The 19,515-nt window shown below is 41.8% G+C and overlaps 1 protein-coding gene across 1 annotated transcript in view; it reads right to left on the bottom strand.

The window, feature by feature from the left end:
* The window catches only part of AGBL1 (AGBL carboxypeptidase 1), a 599,934-nt gene that overhangs the window by 357,317 nt on the left and 223,102 nt on the right, over positions 1 to 19,515 (bottom strand). Inside the window, exon 18 of the mRNA XM_064480565.1 lies at positions 16,101 to 16,281. Within this exon, the coding sequence (XP_064336635.1) occupies positions 16,101 to 16,281 (181 nt within the window). The remainder of the gene's footprint in view (positions 1 to 16,100; positions 16,282 to 19,515) is intronic.

The following is a 19,515-nucleotide window of genomic DNA, read 5'->3' as shown; positions in this document are numbered from 1 at the left end:
TAGCACCAGCCTGCTAGTGTCCTTTAGACTCAGTCTGGGAAAGGCCGGCCTAAGAGAGCTCCACTTTTCTTCCAAGAACCTTCTGCTCCCCCTTTTTACACTCCCTCTGATGTCTCACCATTTCTGGGATGCCATCTTAGACGCACTGAAGGGTTTCGAACATTTTGTCCTTTTCTGTACAAAACGCTCTGCATTCTCTGCCTTAAGTAAGTACTTAGCTTTGCTTTGCATGTGTAAATGTCACAAGATTATACCTAAGTTTATTCGTAAATATCTGCATAGGTTGCAAATATGTTACCCTTGCATGCAATGGCCATTCAGTGAGGGAATTTTCAGGCCTGGCCTCTAAACTCAGCTCCAAAATGGTGAGGATTTAAAAATCTACTATACTTTCCTAGGCATCTTCTTTCCCTTCTATAAAGAGAGAGTGAGGCTAGATTTTTTGAAATGCAAGAGCCCTTCCAACGCTATTACAGGATTCGACTGACTTTCTGTTTTAAATGAAGGAGAGTCAGTTTACAACGCTGTGTCAGTTTCTGGTGTACAGCATGTTTCAGTCATACATGTACAGACAGACACTTGTTTTCATATTCTTTTTCACTATAGGTTACTACAAGATACTGAATAAGGCTCCCTGTGCTATACAGTATAAACTTGTTTATCTATTTTGTATATAGCAGTTAATATTAGCTTTTGATTTCATGTATAATGTAGTGGTAGGTGGGCAGGTTTCTGAATCTCTCTCTCTCTCTCACACACACACACACACACACACACTCGTATACAAACCTAGATGCAGTACCCTCTTCGCTCGATTACTATCTCTGTTCCATATGCCCTTAGACACTTATTTTGCTCCTAAAATATTGGTTTCCTGATGATTAAGTCCTATTAGTAGCACTTACCACAGAGGGTTATTGTGAAGATGAGAAGAGATAATGTGTGAACAATGTATAGCATTGTCAAGCACACGTTAAACGCTTAATTAGTATTTGCATCTTTCTTGTCATTGATATTGGCTGTGTTTGTGAAGATGGTGGTAGTAGTGATGGCGGCGGGAAGAAGTGATGTAATTTGTGTTGAAACCGTACATTTGTCTTGGATTTCAAACGTGTGGACGACTCAGGCCCATCAGGCAGCGTGAGTCAGAAGATCCCAGGCCCACGTGATGAATTCGTAACTGTGCCTGGTGCCGCGATGCTGATGTGGAAGAGTGATGCTCCGAGGCACGAGAGAGCTGCTCTGCCGTGCCTAAGCCACCTTCCACCCCCGAGAGTGACGGGGAGAAGATTAAGGACACCAAACAGTGGCAATTACATTATAGTTAAAAAAAAATACTAAATGCAGACCATACCATGATTTAGGTTAAAGACGAGCAGTGACTCAAATACCAAAAGGACTTGGAAAGATGGCTATCATAAATGGAATAATAGTCCAAATTAATGAAGAAAAATAACTTCCCTATTTTCACTCTGGACCATACAAGAACAAATGGACGTAAATTGCTTTCAGATAAAGTTAGATTGGCTACAAGGAAAAACCACTGTAACTCTAATAACTGGTCTGCACTGGCACATTTTACTAAGGGATGCACTGTGACCTCTACTCAGAAATTCACAAATGACAGAGCGAATATTCATCTATTCGGATGATTAAGGAGGAGATTATCAGTCAGAGGGAAGGATGCCATGCAATTCTTTGCAGTTCCCAAGCTTTGAAGATTACACAACTTAGCTTGCTAAATGCTGCAGTCCCCAACACGGGGCTGCTGACAAGGAAATTTCTCAAGAGATTCCTTGCACCAGATTTCCCCTTTCAAGACCCAAGATACTACAAGTCAGCTAGGGGCGGGTGCATTCAAAGAGCAATAACAACACTCTCTAATTAGACACGTTCTCCTAAACGAGTCATCTACAGAGCAGAGAGCCTGGTGCTAGTAAATTAAATTTTTAAAATCCTGTTGCAATCACTCCCCTGACATGCCCCCTTCCTTCAGCTCCATTCTAGGTTATTTTTTATTTATTGTAATTACTTTAGTAACAAGATTTGTTTTCTTGTTATTATATATATTACTGTGCAGAGTAAGAAAAAAAACAATAGCCAAAAAGAGTTATGTTTCTTATTTATCTCCTTGGCTGTTATTGGGCCAGGGGGAGGGGCAAGGAGCAGGGAGAAGCTGTAAATAGGAAAGAGTTTCCTGCGCAGTGAAGATGTATAGGAGCATATTTGCAAGAAGGAAGCAGGGCAATAAAGGAATAAGGCTAATAATTCAAAAGGGCTAGGTGGCTCAGAGAGATAAATAACTTCTTCCAAGGAAAAGGCAACCTGGAAGTCGGGGCGGGGAGGGTGGATCCGCATTGCCCAGCCTATGTGCTGCCTTTGACTTTCCTGTTTATAAACTCTGGCCGGCCAGGCAGACAGGACCCAGAATTTGAAAGCATAAACCTCCCAGGCAGTTCCCCAATGCTAGACTCAGAGGTGAAATTCCTTCTGAGTCCTGATGGGGCGCACTTTCCTAGGCGCCCAGGCTTCTGTGAGTGGTGGGCCAATGATGCTGTGATTCTGGGACTGGGGCCACGGGGGAGGGAGTCCCTAGACTGCAGAAGACAGATTCCACCAACCACAGACACTGCTCATTCCAGGTGCCCTAAAACACTCCTGGAGATGCCCTGATGGAGGATGAAGCTGATTATAGGCTGGCTTCTAAAAGACAAGGAGCCAGGTTTTTGTTCATTCCAATGGGACAAATATATCTATTTAAAGGGTAAGCATAAGGAGAAAAAAAGGCATTAGCTGAATTCCTCCAGTTCCAAGCTTTCTCCACTGCTGTAAATTTTACACAATGTATTCAACCCTACACCCACTACATAATTTTTAAATCACAATCACGAGGACAACCAAAGCTCTTATGAAGCAGGTTGTGTGTATACATATATATATAAAATACACACACATTTTATATATGTATGTACACACACACACACATTATATATATACATGTATACATATAGCAAGATATATATAAAGGGAGCCTTCCTCATCTTTGACTTTGTTCCTTCCTCTGCAGGATAGCTACCTCTGCCAAATCTTATCCTGGATTTCTTTGAGAAACTGAGAAATGGAAGCAGGAAAAAGCCTGCTTGGCTTGGTCATTGCATTGCCCACCATCAAAATCCAGGCAACAGAAAACAATCAGTGGAGGTCCAGATCAAGATGTGGCAGTAGGAAGACCCTGAGCTGACCTCCTCTCACAGATGCACCAAAACTATAATTACATATGAGCAACTCTGTCTAAAATGACCTGAAGATGAGCATAACAAATCTTTTACAACTAAGGATATAGAGACGACCACATCAAGACAGGATGGAAAGGGCAGAGACGCCGCCTAGTCAGAGCCCACACCTTCCATGCAGTGACCCACAAACAGGCGGGGTATCACAACCATGGAGAGCCCCCTGAGAAGGGAGGGATCCAAGCCCAGTGCCACTCTTGCCAGCCCACAGGATCTGCTCCAGGAAGATGAGCCCCGACGATGTCTGCCTTTGAAAACCAGGGCTGCTGGCATCTGTGACAGCCAGAGGACTGTGGGAAACTAAGACTCCACTCTTGAGGGGCTTGTGTGCAAACTCACCCACTCCGAGTCCCAGAGCAGAGGCAGCAGCTTGAAAGTGCCTTGGTCATACAAGAAGATTCACTGATTTCCTCTAGGGTGTGTGTAGAAGGACTGGGATCTAGTGGAACTTTCTGTAGGGACAAGAGTGTTCATGCGCACCATTTTTTGAACTCTCTTTCCATCTAGCTGGCCCAGCGGTGTGGTGAGTACCATTTCTGTCACTCTCCATCAACTTAGCTAACACTGTGCACTCCACAACCCTGGCATTCCCCTGAGGACCCTGCACAATTGATCCACCCACCCAGGCCACCCCCTCTAAAGGGGCTCCCACTCTGGGGACCAGCCCTGCATACCAGCACACCTGCAACAGTCTCAGCCATGCCCCAGAGACCAGGGTGCCCACAAAAGTCACAGCCTGGCCTTGCAGACAGTGGGCGGCTGGGCGCCTGACCTGCCCACCTGTGTGCTTGGTGTCCAACCAAGACAGGAGGGCACACACTGCCCACCCAGGGACAGTCCTGGAGCACCTGGCTCTGGTGACCACTTCTATGTCAGGTCACTCTTTCAAGACCAGGAGACATAGTTGACATACCTAACACACTGAAACAAACACAGAGAGTCAGGCAAAGTGAGGAAATACAGCAATACCTTCCAAACGAAACAATAAAACAAAACCTCATAAAAGAACTAAACAAAAAAAAGATAAGCAATTTACCAGATGAAGAATTTAAAGAAAGAGTCATAAAGATGCACACAAACTCAGGAGAAGAACGGATGAGCTCAGTAAGAACTTCGACAAGGAGTAAGGTAGAAAATATGAAAAAGAACCAATCAGAACTGAAGACTACAAGAACCAAAACGAATAATACACTAAAGGGGATCAACAGCAGACTGGAGGATGCAGAGCGGGTCAGTGACCTGAAAGACAGGGTACTGTAAGTTATCCAACTGGAACAGCAAAAAGAATTTCGAAAAATCAGAATAGTTTATGGAACCTCTGAGGCAACATCAAGCACAATAACATTCACATTAAAGGAATCGCGGAAAGAGAAATGAGAGAAACAGAGACAGAGAGCATATTTTGAAAAATAATGGCTGAAAACATCCCTAACCTGGTGAAGGAGACAGACATCCAAGTTCAGGAAGCACAGAGAGCCCCAAACAAGATGAACCCCGAGAGATGCACACCAAGACACGTTATAATGAAAGTGCCAAACGTTAAAGGCAAAGAAAGCAAGCAGAAAAGAGAAAAACAACTAGTTGCATATAGAAAAGCCCCCAGAAGATAATCAGCTGATTTTCCAGCAGAAACCTTACAGGTCAGAAGGCACTGGCACAATATATTCAAAGTGCTGACAGGAAAAAAACTTAAAACAAGAATACTGCACCTCAGCCAAGTTATCATTCAGAATTGGAGGAGAGAGAGAGTTTCCCAGACAAGCAAAAGCTCAGTTCATCACCACTAAATCAGCCTTATAAGAAGTGTTAAGGGGACTTCTTTAAATGGAAAAGAAAAGGCCAAAACTAGAAAAAACAAAATGAGGAAAGAAAAAAAAAAAATCTCACTGGTAAAGGCAAACCTATAGTAAAGGTAATGGATCAACTACCTAGAAAGCGAGCAAGAAAATTAAAACACACAGTAGGAAAATCACCTGCCTCTAAAATAATTAGTCAAGCAATACACAAAGTAAAAAGATGTAAAGCATGATGTCAAAAACATAAAACACACTGGAATTTGACACAACATTGTAAAACGATTATAAATCAATAAAAAATGTTATAAATAAGTAAATAAATAAGTAAATAAATAAATAAATAAATAAATAAATAAATAAATAGAAATTGGGGGAAAAAAATCAAACATTGTGGGGGGAGTAAAAATGTAGGGTCTCGTGGCAACCACAAAGGAAAAATATGTGCACTTTATTGGTGGAATCTAAAAAGCAAAACAAATGAAACAGAAACAGACTCAAAGATAACAGAGAACAAGCAAAGAGGAGAAGGGGTTCTTGGGTGTTGGTGAAGATTAGGGGGACAGACTTTCAGTTATCAAATAAGTAAGTCGCTGGGATGCAATGTACAGCATAGGGAATAAGTCGATGACACTGCAGTAACTTAGCACGGGGACCGACGGTTCTTAGACTCACCATGGTGATCAGTCAGTAACATACGTAAATGTCAAATCACTATTTGCACACCTGCAACTAGTAGAATACTGTAAGTCAACTATTCTTCAATAAAAAAGTTGAAAAATAAAAATATTCCTTCCTCTAGTTTAAAAAAAAAAAAAAGGACACATCAGAGGAACCCTTACTTACATACTTCTGTATAGTGCTTCACAGTTTCAAAATACTCTGGTATTTGATCCTGATACTAATCAGGTGAGGATGCAGTGCTTAGGGTTTACTAGCCCCTTAATATGCTGAAGAAACGGGAGTGGAGAGACGACATAACTTGTCCACAGCCACATGGCTGGAAAGGATACAACTCTGACCTAACCCAGTCTTCTGATCGCCTGGTGGGAATTCTTTGTACTCCATCACCACCCCAGTCATCCCAGATGGGAAAAAAAGAAAACCAGGGAGAAGGCAGGAAAAGTACAAACAGTTTGCTTTGAGAAAGGCAATGAGCTCTTATTATAGTTCTGATAACAAGGGGCCAGGCTCCCCCTCTTCCTTCATAAAAGCAGAGCCTCCCTGAGGGTAAACGGAAAAAGGAAAAACACCCTCAGTATTGGCAGGGACTGGTCAGGGCTGTGTTTCCTATTTTCCAGATACAGACTTTCCTGTATTTTAGGAAGCCTTGTGACATACATCACTAAACACATGGTAGATATGGTGGGAATTGAGAAATAACACATGTATATTATTCTCAAGGGTTTGCTTTATAAAGACGTTGAAATCTACATTAAAAGAAGGTGTTAGAAGCAGGAATGCTAAAGAGAGCCATCTCTAAGGGGGAGATCAAGAAACGAATGGAGACCCATCTGCCTCCCTCCTGGCCTGCATCCCTGCCCCCATTTCTTCCTCCTATGGGGGAAGGAACAGAGGAAAACTGGAGGGCAGATAGACAGCAGAAGTTTCTCAGCCAATGAGGGAGAAAAGCATTTAACAAAACAAGAGCATTTCCCCCAGAGCCTCAGCTCCAACTTGATCAATGATTCTGCAACATTGAATCATTTTTAATTTAATGCTTCTGGGAAGAGAGGAGGGGAACCCATCAAACACAGGCACAGTTGGCAAGAGCTGGGTATTAGCATTTGGCAGCATTTATTACTGCTGTTTATGATGGCATAAATTAGGTTTATGCTGATATAATTAATAACCCTAAATTTAGGAATAATAAATAGTAATATTTATTCAGAACTGCAATGTCTGAGAAAGGCAAATGGAACAGTCAAGCTCCTGACTCCCTCTCTCCCTGTGCAGGCTCTGGTAGGAATGGGGTGAGCAAGGAAGCCCTTGGGAAAAGGCTCCCAGGACTCTCAACCCAGCACCATGCATCATTGAACACTATGCAAATGACTTAGCAGCAGGACCTTAAGAGTTCCCAGAGCAAATAATTTTCATTTTGATCTCTAAGAACAAGTTCATTAGCAAGATTGAGTGTGTCGAATTCCCCTCTAGGACCAAGACCCTCAAATGTTCCCTTAGTTCATACTATTCCTATGGTGTTTGCACAGAGGTTTGGAGGGCTGCACCAAATGCTACATTCTTCAAGGATCTCTTTATCCCCTTCCAACTCAGAAGGAAAACCACGGATGCCCCACGAAACCTCTGTAGCTCATGATCTGAGTATTACTAGCAGACATGTGCAAGGAAAGAACTTAATGCAGAAAACAGTTATGTTTGCATCTTTTAAAACACTAAAATGTGTCATCTGTCTTTCATTTTGTAAAGGTATTTTTAAAAATCTGTGAGATTAAAATAGCCCTGTGAATGTTCCCTTGTCGTGTCTAGGAGACTCTCTTAGCATTCAAAATGGACTGAGACTTTCATTTCTCCTTTTTTCCTGTGAGGGCAGGAGGTAAATGGAGAAAATTAGAGTTCCTCCGACCAAATTATCCCTTCTGGATCAGAATAACATTTTCCCCCATTTTCAAATACAAGGAAAGTAGAGCAGAGAGAATGATTAAATACCCTTTGCCCGCCTCGTCCCAGAGCCCCTTAACACAGAGACCAGCAAATAGGGTACAACCAGACTCACACTGACATTTCCATCCAAAGAGCCAACCTTCTCTCCATGTCCAAAAAAATTAAAAATTTTCTAAAACCAAATAAAGCAAAAATATCTATCCACTGATAAGTCTGTTCCAAAGAGTACAAAAGAGCATAACAATCTAAATTTTAAAAGTATATGATTGCAGGTTTAAGTTCCTTTGTCAGCTCCCAGGACGAGCAGTTGGCTCCTGTGTTAAAGAAACAGATGACTGGTGTGGGCTAAGTTAACTGCGAAGAAATGTGATCTTTGGCGAGCGAACATTCCCCGGGCAGATTCCAGAGCCAGAGCTTTCGATTCCCCTGGCCTTGCTGAAAGGAGAATTTGGAGTTGAAGCTTTGGAATGAGAGTTCAAAGGAAACTATTATTTTCATGTCATGTCATGTCACCATGACCGTCAGCATCCTTTTTACAGACAACACCAACTCACTCAGTCATCTTCCCGAAGGCCACAGAGCGTGTAGAACGTTCTCCTGATAGGCCCTTTAGGTGGGATCGCTTGGGCCTCCAGACAGGGGGCACCGTGCCTTTCTGAGTGAGAGCAAGAACAAGAGACCTACGGGGAGGCTGACCATCTGATACCCAGTAACCCTCTGTCTTTACTGGTCTCCCCTGCTTTTTCCTGCTCCTCCTTCTCCCTCCTACAGAGGAGTGTGGTCCACTACCCTGGCTTTCTGGGGAGTACTGCAGAACCCACACTCACAGGCACGCAGAAAATCTGTGCTTCAGAAGCCAAATGTGGATGGTGAGTCTGCGGAGAAGCCAGCCACCCACCTCCGTGATGATCTAGCAGGAGTCTTCACGGCACAAATCTTCCCATCTTGGGAGGATCCACAGGCCCCACACTTATTAAGCCCTAGCCTGCTAGAGACTGTCCAGACATAAAGTCAGGCTCCCTGATGTGTCCTCTGTTGTTCTCCAAAGAATGGAGGTGACTAAATGGAGGAGAAGGATAAATAATTATCATGCCTTCAGGTTCAAATGGGTAGGATACACATTTTCCCATCCAACCTAACCTGCAGTAAACACCAATACTTAAGTGCTAATATTTAACTGAATATGTATCCAACCGTTCATTTCTGATGGAGGTAACTCAGAAGTCCTTTAGAGCCCCTGCTCTGGTCTAGAATGTGGAGGGCCACACGGCGAGGGGCCACACGGTGGCCTATCTGGAGGGCCACACGGTGAGAGAGAGACGTTAGAAAGGTCAGGTGCACTCCGAGTGTGACTCAACAGATATGTACTAGGCACTTGCTATCTCCCAAGTTCTAGGCTAAAACAGTCAAAAGGAGAGTCACCAGATGACTGTCCAGAAATTACAAAAAATTAAAATAAAAATCATATTTTCACCCTGTCACATTGACAAAGAATAAAAAGATTGACAACGTTCAGTGTTAACAAGGTAAAAAGGGCAACCAGGAGGAACACATATCTGAGTGTCTGCTATGCTATGTGGCAAATATAAAATACGCATAACGTTTGCCTCAACAGACTACTTTTAGGAATGTATCTAAAGGAAATGACTGGAGAAATTTCAGCAAGAAACTAACAAGAGTGCTCATCTGTCTGTTGTTTATAATGGAGAATTGTTTAATTATGGCCCATCGATACTATGAGATTGCTACTTTAAAAAACTAATCATGCCATGTGTATTCTTTGTCATAGGAAGACGCTGTTAGTTTATAAACTATACTACAAAATATATTGCCTTATGGAGCTTAAAATAGGCATGGATATGGAAATATATTTAAAGAAACAGCTGATACACCTGAAGCTGTGGCTTTACACACAAATGCTTAATGAGTCTACTTCGACTTGCTAATAATGTTTATCTGTGGGCAGCCTGATTCAGGGAGGTCCTCCATGTTACAGAATTCTATGAGCACTATGTAATTATCACAGTTTATAAATGTGAGCAATGCCCCTCAGAGTAATGCAATGCAGTAGCCCCGAATTGGGCACTTTTTAATTTATTCTTTAAGCTTTTCTCTCTGCACTGGGATTTTCTACATTTTTTTTTCCATTGGAAACAATAAAACCATTTTATTTTTTTGAAAACAAAGAAGTCATATATACACAGTAATAAGCCCGATGCGAGTGTGTGTTGGATACTCGGTCAACAGACGCTTTGTGTTTGTTTTTCACCAGTTGTCTCTGAGCGCTCGGCCCACACGTCGAGCCTCTGCTCTGTCACACTGCAGCTAAAACTCTGCAAATCACGATGCTCAGAGTCCCTTGCCATTTGGCTTGCTGCTGGTTCAGCCAACAGGGGGCACTAGAGGGAGCTAGCCAGGCAGGAGGAGGAAGAAAGGACACCCCCTCTGTTTCCCCGGTCTAGGGAATGAGACTAGAGCAGCAGCGGGTGGTTGGCACAATCCCAGCATTGCTGCACCCTCTCACAGGCGCCAGCAGCAGGTGGGATGCGTCCCCTTGCCGTTCGGATACCCTACGCCGCTTGGCCCACTGAAGCCCTTGTCAAGCCAGACTCCCTTCTCAGAGGTCCAAACATCCGCATCACGGAGCCTCTCAGCCCCTGGGTTCTCGTAACTCCACCTCTTCCCTTGGCTTCCCCTTCCTTGCAGGCAGTGCCTGCCTCTGCCAATATTAATCTCTCGGTTTCTTCTGCATCCCCTTTTTGAACTTTCAGACTTCTACCACCTGTGTGAATCAAGTCTCATCTTTTGAAACCCCCATTATCTTGACTGTATCATTTATCACTGTTATGGTTAGAAAACAATAAAGCAATTTTTTTTAACGTCCTAATTTTACTGACCATGGCTGTTAAAACATATTAACCATTGTACTTAATATTCACTGTTCCCTTAGGGATTTCTCTAAGTCTGACTGCCACTTATCCCCCTCACCAATTGGAGGCATAGACATTTCCTTTCCATCTCAATAGCACCACTGAAACAAGACGGAAAGGCTTATTAACATTTCGCTAAGCATAAATGATATAACAGTTGATGACTACTCACAAAAAAAATGTAAAACTGATCATTGGTATGGCTGTTCTCATTCTCACGTGGCCCCTTGAGGGACTGTCTCTTCTGGCCTCCTCCATATAACCTAGGGGGACCCTCTGGTTAGACCAGAGTTTCTCCAAATCCAAGCTCAGGACAATTAACTCTTCCCACTAAAGGTCCATTTTTCAGATATCTTTTCTTGTTCCAGGATCTGCTCCTTTCCAGAAAGACTGACAATGGGGATAACCAATCCATTCGGTGACTACGCTGCTCTCCACCCACAGGGACGTCTGTGTGACCAGTAGCACCATGTATCATAACATGAATAGCAAGTGTGCTCACTGCCACGATCTAAAGATCCAGCAGCACAAGCCCCTGAGTTACCTGTATGATTGAATGGAGGGGAGGCAGCCTGAAAAACATCTAATGTTGAATTAGATGTTGAACTAGTCGGCTGTTGGGAGCTCAGAGAGCATCTTCCACTTTTACCATTTTTTTCAAATGTAACTGATCTGTGAAATCCGAAACTCTGAGAGTCACTGCTCCACGTTATTATTTGAAGAGATTTGAAAAAAGTTAGCGCTGAGGTCGCATCAGAGGGAAGCCCTGGACATATTAAAACAGGAGGGAAGGTGAAGTGAGCCCAATAGGGATCATTGTAAGCGCTTGGCGATCCTGAATAGTTACTTGAGTAAAAATGTACTGTGGAATGGGAGCCCCATGACCGAAACTATTCAAAGTCAGCTGGGTGCTGTTTACAGCCAAAAGTTGGCAGCAACAGGAAGGACGTGTCTTCTCCAATGGAGAAAGCTGGCAGGAAACGGCAGAGTGTCGAGGCCCAAGCCACGTTGGGAATTCAAATTCCATGAAGGAAGAAGGAGGAGGAGCTAATTCATGCATCCTGGGCCAAAACTGCCGAGGGCTGGGAAGGTATGGCTTGGTCCATCCCAGACATACTGGATGTGAAGGTCCAGGTCAACAAGACTGACCTCAGAGACCATCTGCTGATGGGGCTGAGGCTTTGCTTGTATCTCCATCCAAGTTTGGGAAGAGCTGATAGGCTGAAATGAACATGGGGTCCGGAGGTAGACAGACCGGGTCCAAATCTCAGCTCCGTCACAAGCTAGCTATACAACCCTGGGCATGGGTGTGTGTGTGGGTGTGAGAGAGAGAGTGTTTTAATTATCTAGACACTTGTTCATGCCATTTCTGCCTTGAACTAGGCTATGTGACCTTGAATAACTCATGTTACCTCTTTAGTCTCGATTTTCTTATTTGAAGGACTGGGACTAAATAATACACAAGAACTCTCCCAGCTAGAACATTTTAAGGTTCTTTTATTCTAATGTCCTTAAATCTCCATAGGCAAGTAATGTAGGATGGACAGAAGTTCTAGTCCTGGCTCTGTAACACCAGCTGTTTAAATTTCACCCAAGAGTTCCTCTCCGTACAGATACTCGTGCTTTTGTATCTAGAAATTACGCAGAAGATATACTTTGGTTGGGCCATAGTTACTAAATAAGAAAATACATGTAAAAAGCCAAGGTTCTTTCCTGGCCCATAAAAGGTACTAAATATTTTTTACATAAAGTCTGTGAGTGTTCCTATGGTAGTAAAATAAAGCCTTCACAACACACTGAGTAAAAGACTATCGATACTAAATTTAAAGGGTCCCGGATAGTTAAAACTGTCAAGATTTTTATCTGAGTTTTATAGTTTCATTTGTTTCCCCCAGAGCATTCAGCTATTACTTCTTAATACTTTGGCGTGTTTACTCCTAGTATGCCCTTTGATCTTGTTGTTTACTTCTGTTCTGCAATGGCCTTGGAAGACAGCAGTCAAGTTTATAGAGTTGTGTATCTACTAAGAATAAATATACTCTGATTCTGCTGGGAATAAAATGTTGGCCTCTGCATTGCTTTTGTAAAAATTATTTTGTCACTGCCATCCTCCCAACAACCAAAGCCCCAAAATTGGGAATCGTGCTCCATTTCCTCTCTCTCTCACTTACAGGTCATATAGCACTTTTAAGCAGTTCTGGAATCGCCTGCCTTCTCCCCACTCCACACTCTAATCAAGCCACCATTGTCATTTCTGCTCTCACCCAGTTGGTTGTCTCCTTGTTCTTGTATCCCATGTTGGAAAGAATTATGAGTCAAGGGAACACTGCATCAGTCCTCCTGGATTACTTACAAATCAGCCCAGTTCCATAAAACCTACCAAGCCAACAAGATGGTAGATTATTTCTTTTGGAAACCATCTTTGTATTTTGTTTTCCTGTTACAGACGTATGTTGCTAAGAGATCTTTGGCTTGGCAAGACCCAGTATATTTTTACTGAAAATCCTGGCTTTGTCTCCCTGACCACTGCTATCAAAACCTCCCAGCCAACCTCAGAGGCTCCATTACCATCACTGCACAAAGAAGCTACCCCACCTTTACACAGTTTTGCAAACTCCATGGGGGGCCCATGATTTTTTATGAAGGAAAAGCACAGTGTAGTAGGTTAAGTGCCAAGTTCAGGTTTCAGCTCTCTAATCTTTAGGCAAAGCTTGCCTCTTTGCTGGTCAGACCACACACAGGGCAGTCCTGTTGACTTGAAGAAGCCTATTAACAGGAACGTGTCCAAAGAAAATCAATGAGCATCAAAAACAGTACCACACAAGCAATGTTTAGGTGAACTGCGTCAGACTCGGAGAGGGCTTCACATGGGGGAGTTAAGGCAAGTAAAACGTTGGGATTGGGTCTTATCCTCACTGTTACACATTTTAGGCAAAATGTGTAAAATTCACAAGGCAAGGATCAAAACACAGAAAAACACATCCACTTAATTATACACTATGGAATGGGGCTGGCCTGAGGTGGAAAGTCAAGGGAGAGTTCAAGTGCAAGTTAGATAAGCCATATGTTAGGTATGCTCTAAGAAGGGCTCATGAGCTGAGACTTCTAAGCCCTCTTATTGTGAGATGTTACGATTCCGCGGCAGTCTCGAGTCCTTTGGTAATGATGTGCTGTGACCTGGGGATTTTCCTTTCGGAAGAATGATGCTATGACTTCCAAATCCCTTTCAGCCAGAATTGTTTGGGTGAGCCAAGTAACCTACCAAGTGCCGTGGGCTCCATGATGAACGATGCTATATAAATAAAAAGGGTAATTTAGTCATAATAAATAACAGTAATGATGATGAATGGCAGTGTCACAGAGAAGAAGCTGGCCTGACATTAGGGAGCCCAAAGCAACCAGCTGTGAGCTAGAAATAATGTGTGTGCAGGCCAGGAGGATGTTCAGGGACCGAGACCACATTAACCTTTCAACCAAAGACCTGGATCAGCCTCTGATTCAGAGGTGCGAGCCTCTGAAATGGAAGAAACTACAGTATTTATCCCAGAGCTTGAATATTACCTTGGGCTTATAAGACCTTTACCCAGACAGGTCAACAGGGAGCTTCCTCTTCCAACAGGAGAGAAAACGGAGTAGGTCAGGGAAAGAGCCAGAATTCCAAACTAGAGTTATGACTCTGAACCCAGTGTTCTTTCCATTCTCTACCAGACTCCAGACAATTCAGTGGAATGTGTAACTCCAGAAAAGAGCCAACTTGGATGAGAAAATGTTGAAATGGGATCGTGTCCATCAAGATGGCTTGCATAGCTGTTTTCCATTCATTTAAGGCTAAGTAAGCTTGCTAGTAAAATCCTCAGCTCCTCAAACAGGGAGGGGTCATTCACAGATGCCCAGGAGCTGATCTCCAGAACCAAAGGAATGCGTGGTAGGGGGCCAGCTGAGTTCTGTTGGACCAGGAAAGAACACTGCTTTAGGGCTTCGTTCAACTTGAGATCTAAGAAGACTGATTGCTGCCAGAGGCCTGATTGATGTCATCTGCTGAAGGACTTGGCCTCCCACTCCGCATATGAGCTTGAAGACCAACCAATCACCATATGCAAAGAGGAAGGACCCAGCTCTCTGCCTACCCAAAACTTCCACCCAAAAAAACAAAAAACAAAGGAAGTCTGGGAGCTACAAAGCCAGGACTCTTGTAAGGAACACACCAATGCCTTCCTTACCTACTTATCTTCTTTTCCACTTTTTATCTATTAAAATTTTATTTTTACAGTCTTTAGCTTTGACTTGCTTGCATTTTGACATAACTTAAAATATTTCATCATTTGGAATTTGTTCTGATCCTCTTCCTATGTTTTATCATCTTTATATCTTTAACCTTTTAAACTTACCAGTATTTTTTTGAGCTTATCCTTTGAAGCTAATCTATTCTCAGCCATTTAACATTTATTTAGTATTTTTTCCTGAAGAAAAATTACTATTTTGTATTTCTTAAAACATTTCCTTATTTACTTTAAGTCATTTTAACTTTATCTCTGAAATATTTGTTTTCTTTTTTTATTTCTTTATGATTCTCATTTTATCTCTTCTGTTTCACCTTTTCAATATTGCTCTACTTTCTCAGGTTTCTAAATGTGTGCTTTTGCCTCGTTAATACTAATACTTTAAATTGTAACTTCTTTTTCATTTTTAGCTTTTGAAATTAGTGTTCCTTTCAATTTTTCTGTTTATCTTGTATTCTGTTTTTTTTCCATTGGATACCAATGTCCAATCCTATAGTAAAAAGAATCATTTATTACCATCAGAAGGGGCTTTAGTCCTTTCCCACAGTTTGAGGCGGGTATTTGTGAACGTTAACCCTGACCCCCACCCACTGGGAGGTAGGTCAGAAGCACTACCCTAGCCTTCTCTTGTTTGGCCAACCATTTTTTCAATCATTCCATTTTTAGTCATTCCACAGCCATTTTTTCAACCATTTGAGCCATTCCATTTAGATAAAGTGACACTCGTATTATAGCTGTAACCGAAACTCAGTAAAATGCAACTGAGAATAAAGATTTATCTGCCATAAATATAAGTAAGCAAATAAAAGCATTGATCTTCACTTCAAGGAAATCTCAGTTTGAGCCTTGACTTTGCCACTAATTCTCCAAGTAACTTGGGGGAGTCTTTTGATTATCATGGACACCAGTTCCCTCCTTTTTAAAAGGAGAGTGTTAGATTAGATTATTTCTAAAGAGTCCTCTGTTATTAATTACCTGTGAGTCTTTCTATTCAAAGTCTCATAAGACTGACATCAGTATGAACGGAGAAGACATTGTTATTTGTACCAGGTACCAGAACCCAAGAGAATTTATTCCTGCCAGAGTACCAAGACCTCTCCAATCAAACCCTCTGGGCAAAACAATGATGTGCTATGATGGTAACATAAATGCAGGCTAGGTTGGGCCAAGTGCCAGACATACTTGCCATTGATGACACCATCTGGATTGAGCATGGGGATGATCTTGAAAATGAAGTTTTCCCTCAAGAGCCTAGCCACAGGGTCACTGCTGACCAGGAACTCCAAGGTCCCCTTCATCACCCAGCTGGCATTGCTCTCTCCTGGGTGAACTCGAGCAGTGAGCACCTGGTACGGGCGCTGCCCTGCAGAGAAAGAGACACAAGAAAATTAAGCCTAAATACACTTTCCATGTCCATCAAAATAATCTCCAGGAAGCCAGAATTACACCTGACTGGCAGGAAGTCTGAAATTGGTTGACTGTTTCTAATACATATCTAATGTGCATTTATCCATTTTCCATCTGCCTCTATGGTTTGCAAGCCTCAAGAGAGTATAAAGTTAAAGCTCAAGCCTGTTATCAAAAGCATAAGCACTTAGTGGCATAAAAAGAAGCCAAGAATCAGATATTAGCAAGGCCACCAAGGAGGCAATTTACTCTTCAGAGTCCAATAGCATGATGCTGGATGTCCCAGATCTAAGGCTGAATCTTATCTTTGTCATTTACCAGTCATAAGATCTCAGCCAAATGACTTAATTTCTCCAAGGCTGCTTTCTCATCTGTAAAATGAGGACAATGATTCTGACCTCGCATGGTTGTTATAAAAAACAAAAGGACATAATTATAAAGCACTTGGCATATTGCTTGCCATTCAGTATGTATGTGTTATTTCCCTCCCTTCTCAATTATAAAGTCCATGGTTAGGATGGTCCCTCTCATTTCCCAGTAAAAATAGGAGTCAAGTGCAGAAACTGTATTGGGGACTTTGTGATGGACTTTATGACACTGAACCCAATCCTGGGGAGATTTCACACAAAAGGGAGGCACTAGGAAGCTCATTCTCAGTCTTGCAATACTTCCTTCCCTTTGCAAAAGAAATCAGGAAAACACTCTCTGCCAATCACAGGGAGTGTATTGACATGAACAGATTTATCAAGAATTCATTCATGAAAGACTTATTCTTTCTTTGCTGATAGAAGAGACATGAAGCATCGTAGTGTTAAGACCTATTCTGGGACCTCTTCTGGGCTCTGGTGGAAAATGTCTTTTGGTTGATTAGTGATGTCTATCCCTATACACTTGGGAATAAGGAGGGAACACGTGGTATCACACAAGCAATTCCCCAAGTCTGCTCTAACCCCTCGTTCCATTCTGTGTGGGTTTTTGACTCTCTTTTGCTTCTGTATCCTCAATTCCTTATTGCTGCGAAACCCACTCTACTGACGAGAACTAAACATTTGCAAACTAGAAATACCTTAGCCACTAAGCAGCCTAAGAGTTACACTAGTCATTTTGTTCCCAGTCATTCAAATCACTATGAGTTAAATACAGCTTTTCTTCTCTTAAACAGTACTCTTTCTGATGGAATAAACTGTGCCCCTAATTCTATACAAAGAAAGACAAAACTGAATTACTCTCAATAACAGTTAAAGAACAAGTAAGAAAATACAGAGAAACTTTTAATTACCAAATTATATTACTGTTATCATCAATTAAAACAAAACAAACCCTTATCTGTCAACAGCCAATGGGATGTAGGTTTAAGGGGCATATATCCATTCATTTTTACTCACTATGTGAGAGCAGGTTACTTTATATATATATACTTTAAAGTATATATCTACATATATACTTTATGTAGATATATTTATCTATATATATGTGTAGATCTTTATATGTTGGGAACAATATTCAGCTATGTTTTTTCTTAAGCAGGTGTCTCGAACATATTCTAGGAACAGCAGGAGGCACTGGGTAGAAAAAAAGTTGAATCTATTACAGTCCTTATTCTGTAAGAGGCCAAAGCATTTGTCAGTAGTGACAAACACACAAGCAAATAATGACAAGTGAGCTAGTGTAGGTGTATATAAAGCACCAAAAATACATCCAATGGAGAGAGGGAAGGACATTTCCAGAAATGTGATGCTATTTAGACTGGGCCCTACAGAATAAGTGTCATCTAACTAGAGAGAGAAGGTGAGAAAGGGTCTTCTAGGCAAAGAACACACAAAGAACACAGAGGAATAAAAACTGGCACATTCAAGAATAAAGAAAAACGATGAATGGCAGAAGCACAGGACAGGAGGTGGTAGCTCATGAATTTAGGAAAGTAGGCTGGTGTCAAACTGGGAAGATCCCTACTTATACTTTGTTTAAGGATTTGGATTTCATTCTGTAGATCAGAGGTTCTCAACCACGTAGTCAGTATCTCACTGGTATGCTATGATCTGTGAGGAGATCTATGGCAGAATCACTGGTTACTAATAAAAGTGTAAATGTTTACTTGTTATACATACATATGTGTATATATATAACATATTTATAGTGTATACTTTATAAACATTATATATATACATACATAGACATATACACACATATATACCTACACATATTACATAAAATGATGGTTTCCTGCCCAGTAGCCTTTCTCCCTTTCTTTCCTACTACCAGATCCCTGATTTGGCAGGGGGTGGGGGAATGCCTAGATGAAAACACCCAGTTTTGTGGATCCTCTTGTAGGCAGACGTGGCCATGTGACAGAGCTGTGGCCAATGAGATATAAATGGTAGCAGGGGATAAGTTTTTCTGGAAAACTGAGTAAAGGGCACCATTTCACCTGGCAAATGCCTTATTGGTGTTTGTTTCTTATCCTTCCCCTTCTCTTCTTCGTTCCTTGAACACAGATATGATCCTTTCAGGTGAGAAAGCCAACTTGAGACTCAACGTCGCATGATAGGATGGTAGAAAGAGTCTGGGTTCTTGAAAAATTCCTGAAGTGGCTACCCTGCATCTTCACTAGCTTCTTCAGTGTTTCTGGATATTTGAGCCCAATAAATCACTAATTGGCTAGGTAAATGTAATCACATTTCTGCTACATCTCATTAAACTCTAGTCTGACTTATATGAATATAAGATCAGGTTTAAAGTCAATCTTATAATTTTATCCAGAACAGCATGCATCCAAGAGTGCTTTCTGGACTGGGGAGAAAAGAGTGAGAAAGTTGTAATGAAAATATTTTTTATGTGTGTCCCAGAGAAAATAGTTAAGAAATAGAGAGCAAATGATGGCTTTTCAATAGGAGAAAGGCATGCCAAAGACTGTGCTTCAAAAAATAACTCTGACATTATTGTAGATAATACATTTGCTTATTCAGAGACAGAATAGCCTAGTGGAGTAGAGAACAACTCTTAGAGCCGTATTTCCAAAGTTCAAATTCCAGCCCCACCATTTCCTATCTGAGATGAATGATGTAAGTTTCTAAAGAAATTGAGTATTGGGTTGGGTGTTCTGCATGTAAAACTAATGATTTGCTAACTGGAACTCACTAAATAAGCATCTTGGGCAGGACAGTGGGGGAGATACACAGTCAGCTAGCTG

Source organism: Camelus dromedarius, chromosome 29 (genome assembly GCF_036321535.1).
Source record: "Camelus dromedarius isolate mCamDro1 chromosome 29, mCamDro1.pat, whole genome shotgun sequence".
Lineage (NCBI taxonomy): Eukaryota > Metazoa > Chordata > Mammalia > Artiodactyla > Camelidae > Camelus > Camelus dromedarius.
The sequence above is the reverse complement of the archived record's forward strand: the minus strand, read 5'-3'. Positions and strand labels throughout refer to the sequence as shown.